This window comes from Notamacropus eugenii, chromosome 3, assembly GCF_028372415.1.
Source record: "Notamacropus eugenii isolate mMacEug1 chromosome 3, mMacEug1.pri_v2, whole genome shotgun sequence".
Classification (NCBI taxonomy): domain Eukaryota; kingdom Metazoa; phylum Chordata; class Mammalia; order Diprotodontia; family Macropodidae; genus Notamacropus; species Notamacropus eugenii.
Window position 1 is genome coordinate 123864328 of NC_092874.1, and position 6463 is coordinate 123870790.

General features: G+C 34.6%; 1 protein-coding gene across 1 annotated transcript in view; it reads left to right on the forward strand.

Annotated features, from left to right (window-relative positions):
* The window catches only part of LOC140531889 (metabotropic glutamate receptor 8), a 387742-nt gene extending 381514 nt beyond the window's left edge, over positions 1-6228 (forward strand). Inside the window, exon 6 of the mRNA XM_072650546.1 lies at positions 5660-6228. Coding sequence (XP_072506647.1) covers positions 5660-5709 — 50 coding nt within the window. The 3' untranslated portion in view covers positions 5710-6228. The remainder of the gene's footprint in view (positions 1-5659) is intronic.
* Positions 6229-6463: the final 235 nt, after the last annotated feature.

A 6463-nucleotide genomic window follows, 5' to 3' on the forward strand; every position in this document is an offset into this window, starting at 1 on the left:
CATTTTAGGCTGGGCCTCTCATCTCTCTAGCAAAGAGGCTTTTCCTTCTATGTAAAGATAGGTTGACAATTTTTTGCCTGCATTTGGAGACTAATATAAAATATACCAGTTAAGGTATCTGTGTATTTTTCCTGTGCTTTCTGTGTAGATTCGTTCCCTGCTGCTTCCTCTTTTAATTGACTTCATAAACCTTTTCCCCAAACATCAGATTTTCTGATTTTTCTGAAATGTAATTAATATTCCAGAACTTCATTTTGCTTTTCTTCCTGTAATGTATCTTATGGATATGAAAATAGAACTGATTATTTTGAAAACCCTGGTCACTCCAATGTATGCAGCTCCCTGTTGTGATAAAGTGAAGGAAATAATTTCCCACATAGCCCCGAACTCTCACAGTCAAGTCTTAAAAATCCAGTTTGTGAATTATCTTTGCCTCTTTTTTTCTCCTTTTAACTTCATGGCTTTTACCAATTCACTATCTGATATATTTCCATTCAACTTTGCTCAAAGAAGGGGAGAGAACTTTTTTCTTTTCTCTTTTCTTTTCTTTTTTCTTTTCTTTCCTCCTTCCCTCCCTCCCTCTCTTTCTTTTTTCCTTCCTTCTTTCCTCTCTTCCTCCTCCCTCCCTCCCTTCCTCCCTTCCTTCCTCCCTCCTTCCCTCCCTCCCTCCCTCCCTTCCTTCCTTCCTTACTTCCTTCCTTCCTTCCTTCCTTCCTTCCTTCCTTCCTTCCTTCCTTCCTTCCTTCCTTCCTTCCTTCCTTCCTTCCGCTTTAATGGGTGTTTTTTTCTTATTTTTAGTTCTCTGAGTTTAAAGATCCTATATTAGCATCAATAGCTTAAAAGTTAACCATATTGAAAATCCTTCCTTTCCCTACCTCTACTTTAAAAAAATTACTGTAAGATAATTTTAAGAATTCCCAGGCAGAGACCTCAGAGATATAACTCTTCTCAAGTCACAAATAATACAGTTAAGGCAGTTGGAGGCAGAGAGGAAAAGTGTAGTAGTTGCTGAATTTGCAGTATCCTACCTTCTACAAGAAAAAGGTCAAATACGGTTTCATGGTCAGTGTCAGAGGAGAGGTGGAAACAAAGTTCTGTGTGTAGGAATTGTATCAACAATGCCCAATTAACAAATGCTGGGTATGGCATTCCTTAAGCCATGTTCATGCATAATTCATGAAAACAGCTGCTGCTGGAAGTTGATTTGTTCTTTCTAGCTCATGAACACAGTGTGGTGCACACAAGGAAATACATATTTGCTATACTCCAAAACTGATTTTCCTATTAGCATATGTCTCTCCACTGTTGAAAATCTCCTTAGTAGCTCATCCTCATAGATCTGCTCCATTTCTCCCTTGCAGTGTTCTCAAAGTTAAGGCTCAAAGACGTGCAAAATATCTGTCATCCCCAAAGTTGGTCCCACATAATTTAGTTAGTTTGGTAATCCTTGAAAAAGTCAAGGCTCTAAAAACTTTTCAAACTGTCTTTTGCCCCCTTGATTTATTGATTTTGCTTTTCCCCATAAATATTTTTCTACTAATTATTCAGGTCCTAATAAATTTAAAATTTTTTCCCCCTGAAGACCACTGGTACTAGAAAAAAAAGGAACTTTTAATTGGTTTATTTATATGTATCTGTGAAATAAAAGAAATGTATACCTGGAAATGCCCTTGAGAGATAATCTAATGTAGTCTTCTCATTTTGCAAATGTTGAAAAGGCTGCTTCGAGTGATTAAGTATCATGACCAAGGTCTTGATTTCTAGTCTAGCATTCCTTCTATTATACTTCAGTGCCTCCATCACTTTAAGCTCCAAAACACTAGCTACTATCAATCAAAAAACTTGAAAAAATTGTGTTCCTATCTAGTCTAAGGGAGTCTTCCTAGTTGCATAGTGGTTAGAAAGTGAAACTTGGAATCCAATTGCACATCAGACACTTAGCTGTGTAAACCTGGGCAAGTCATTTACCCTTTGTCAGTCTTAATTTTCTCATCTGTAAATTAATTCCAATGGCAACTACCAGATATGTTTTTGGAAATATTTAAATAATATAACAAATATAAAGTGATTAAAATGTAAAAATATAATAGAAGTAAAGATAAGGCACTGTAGAATTTTTTTGCTGAGCTTGATTTCTAAATATAAAATATGAAATTTGTTAAATTCAAATAAAATTTAATCTACTTAAATTAATAATTAGTTGGAAAATAATCAGTATTCTACTTTGGGTTTTCTCCAAGGCAGTGCCTAACAACAGTAGTTTTGAAATGGGTATTTGGGTTTTAGGCTGAACTAGACTCTGCTTCTGTCCTAGAGTGACCCTAAGGCAGCCCAATCTTCTGTAGATCTAGAGATGATTCCTCTACTGCTCGTTGCAAAAGATATTTCAGTTTCAACCTGGTCTAGAAGAACCAAGACTTGCCTGTGTCAGTATAGGTCACCTATGAGTAGACCTTAGGAAAGTCATTTATTTGTATAACTTTTTCTCCTCCTCCTTTTCCTCCCTACTTGTACTACTTACTACTGCTGCTACTCACTACTTCTATTACTCCTACAAATAGTACCACTTACTACTACCATTACTACTACTACTACCACTACTACTATCACTACTACTATCACTACTACTACCACTACTACTACTACCACTACTGCTACCTCTGCTACTACTATTACCATTACTACTACTATTACTACTACTACTGGTACTACTTACTGCTACTGCTGCTTCTAGTACTACTATTGACACTACTACTAAAATATCTCTCATCCCCAAAGTTGGTCCTACATAATACCACTTGGTCTCAGCTCTTTGTCTATTTTAGAGAGCTTATAAATAGGTATTAATTTCCTGGAAGTTGGGAAATAGTAACCCCCTCATCTTTTTGTATTGGGCATAAATGGACTGTTTAGTTGAAATATACATCTGATTATAGCATAACAGAAGTTCAAATTAAAATCTTTATCACTGTTCTACCAGACTTTTCCTCCTTCATTGGTTCCAATGCCAACTAGGTCCTACATGGAAGAAGAAACCATATCCTATGTTACTTGTTTCAGGATGATTTTGCTCTTTTCTAGGAGAAAGAACTACAAGAATTAGAGGACAAGCACTGAGTTCTATCTCTGCCAGTACACTAACTCTATGACCTAGTTAATTAATCTCTTGAAGCCCCAGTTTCTTCATTTGTAGAGATACTATTTCTTATCCTTCTAATCTCATTGGGTTGATATACCATTACATATGTATATATACATATATACACATATATACATATATATTAGAAAAATGTTATATGTGAAAACATTTTATTAAATGCTTTAGAAATGTAAGATGGCATTAATATTTTTGCTCAAATTAAAGAGAGGCCAGTTCAAAAATATAGGAATAAGATAATTATAACAAAAGTAAGAAGTAGGCACTGATTTCTAATGAAAAAGGAAAATCAACCAAAATTCCTCTGAGTTCACTTTTGTATTTAAGACTACTGGATTAGGAGTCAGAGGACCTGAGTTCAAACCTGCCTCTATCAATTCCGGTATAGGCTTGAACAAATCACTTTTCCTCCTGGAACGACAGTTTCCTTATCTATGAAATAAGGAAATTGACCTTGGTGGCCTCTATGGTTGCTTCCATCTCCAAATCTATGATCCTACAAGCTTATGTTTGTATTCTCCTAAGATTGAAGATATTTTAGGCTAGAGTTTGTTTTATGTATTTGTAACATAGTCTACCTAGCGCAGTAACTTGCACATAGCAGGTCTTTAATAAATACTTGTTGAATTTAAAACACATATTTATTGACTTCCTACAACATTCTCAGCAGTGATTGGAAAATCTGTGAGTCAACTAGATCAAAAGAGTAAATAATATTCTAAGCAAGTAGGAAAACTTCATTCTCTTGGCATGTAAAGTATATCTTTCAGACAGTTAAATGGTAAAAATGCATGCTACCATTGGCCACACTATTGGGCTATATCACACATTGTGAAAGGGGTCATTTCAAAGTTACACAGTATCAGCCTGCTAAAAGCATTAGCCTGGTTACTCACCAGCTTTCATGAGCATCGAATTCTTTGGGTTGAAGTGTCAGTCCTTCCAAAGGAATAAGGCTTTTAATGCTCTAAAACTTAGCTCTCCCCAAAAGTCTGTTTCATTATGAAACAGATATTAAAGGTGTGAAACCAATAATAGAATGTTTTTCCCCCTTTTCTTTCATCCCTTTTCTCTTGTGATTGTTCATCCCCAAATTTCAGTGGGGGAAAAATGACAAATCAGATCAGATTTCAAGAGGAAGGTTTGCTCATTTGAATCTCACAAAACCAATGGAAGGTTTTAGATTTCCATTTCTTGGAAATTCAAACAAAAATATGAAGATTTAAAGAGATTCAAACATAAACATGAATTTGAAACAATACATCTTACTGTTTATATCTGTCTAGTTATCTTAAAATAACATAATAGATCTTGGTTATAGTAATTAAACATTTTATTTTCCTATCTTACTTTATATTTATTTTCTATACAAATCCATTCACATCCCTATGAGTGAAAAAAAGTATACCTTAATTTGAAATGTTAAAATAGTAATCCCATGTAATGTCTCTTTATTGACGTATACCAGAAACATATAACTTAAAAGTTCAAAACACTTCCAGGTAATGGATATAGTTATCTATTTATATTTAGTAACTAAATATGATCAAAATGAAAATGGAACAAGTCATATTCCTTAAAACCCCACCAGTCATTATTAGCTAGCCAATTTCTTGGTAACTAGGTTAGAATCAGAAAATTAGGTCACATAACTTAGGTAAGCAAAGACACTTAGATTTTCAGTTGAGGTAGTAGGTGTACTCAACATGGTTGAGTTGAGTAATGCCATACAAATGTGAGACGTAAGTATCGCTTTTGCATGAAGGCTGCATGAAATTATGTTTAAATGCACACTCTATACTCACACAACTTTGTGACATAATAAAAAAATGTTTAAAATCCATCTCTGAGTAAAACTCAATGCAATTCACCAATTGTTTGTTTTGCTAAGTGCCTACTGCATGGGAAGCACTATGATAGGTGCTGGAGATACTAATACAAAAAAATGGAACAGTGTCTGCCTTCAAAGAGCTTACATTCTACTGAAGATATACAACATGTACAGAGAAGAGTAAATATAAAGTATGCACAAAGAAATTACCAAATAATTCGAGGCTGTCTTAAAGAGAACACTAACAGCTGGAGTGATCATGAATGACTTCCTCTAGGAGGTAACACCTGAGCTTAGACAACAGTCACTTTATTTAAATCCCTTTACTTCTCCCCAACTTGCAAATACACAGGTGTTATTTCACTTTAAAATGAGGAGAGATGTAATATTATAACATTTGGACAATCATACAAATATTTTAGGAAGAAAGGGCCAGTTGGGCTATCCATGAACACTTGTCTACTTTTAATCTGTTGCTACTGCTCAAAAAGCTTGCATTATGACATTTGTGAATCTCAGAAAACAACTCAGTATGTGCTATATATCATAATGTTTTAAAATAAAGGAAAAAAAACAAGCAAGAAAAATAGTGTGGGTCTAATAAGTATTGTTGCTTATTTGGATTCTGAAAATCAAACTAACCAAAGAATGCTCTCAATTTGTCTTAACAGCTTCCTCTACCAAGACAACATATGTCAGCTATAGTAATCATGCAATCTGAAGAGAGAAGTGAAATCAATCTGAAGAATTGCGGTATGTGATCTTAACAACGAATATGATACCACCAAAAACTCACTCTTGGAAATCTCTGTAGACTACAATCAATCAATAGTCAGTCTCTTAAGGAGCAAAAATTAATCACGAGCCAAAAGTATCGGTAATGGGGAGGAAAGAAATCTGTTTTATAAAATACAACCGATGAGTTTAAAGCTCAAGAATTGCTTACTCATGAGAAGTTTAAAAAAATCACAAAAGGAAAACTAATGTTAGCTTGTGAAAAAAAATGCTGTTGAAATAAACCATGTCTGATGTTATTCTTGTAAGTAATTTTTTGTGATTGTGAGAACTCCCATTCCTGTCCTACGTTGTTCAACTTGTATAAGACGATGAGTCTGTTTCTTGTAATGGCTGACTGGATTGAAGCCCTGGGTTGTGCTAAAAATTAATGCAATGGTTGAAGCATGCACATTTTTATACAAATAATTTATTTCTAATAATAAAGGAATGTTTTGCAAATGTTGAGACTTGTTTCGTTGCAGTTTTAAAGGCAGGGAGAGACTTCTTTTCACAACGGGCCCTGTTCCCACTGTTGTTGAACTCCTGCTTTAAAAAGCCTAGCACGTTCAACAGAATGTGCTTCCTTAAAGAATGTGCTGTTGGTGTGTTGGTGTATGTGTGTGTGAGAGAGTGTGTATTTTATTAAAATATCAAGAGAACTTATTTGTATAAGAACTTGTGAATATTTCAAGATTCCC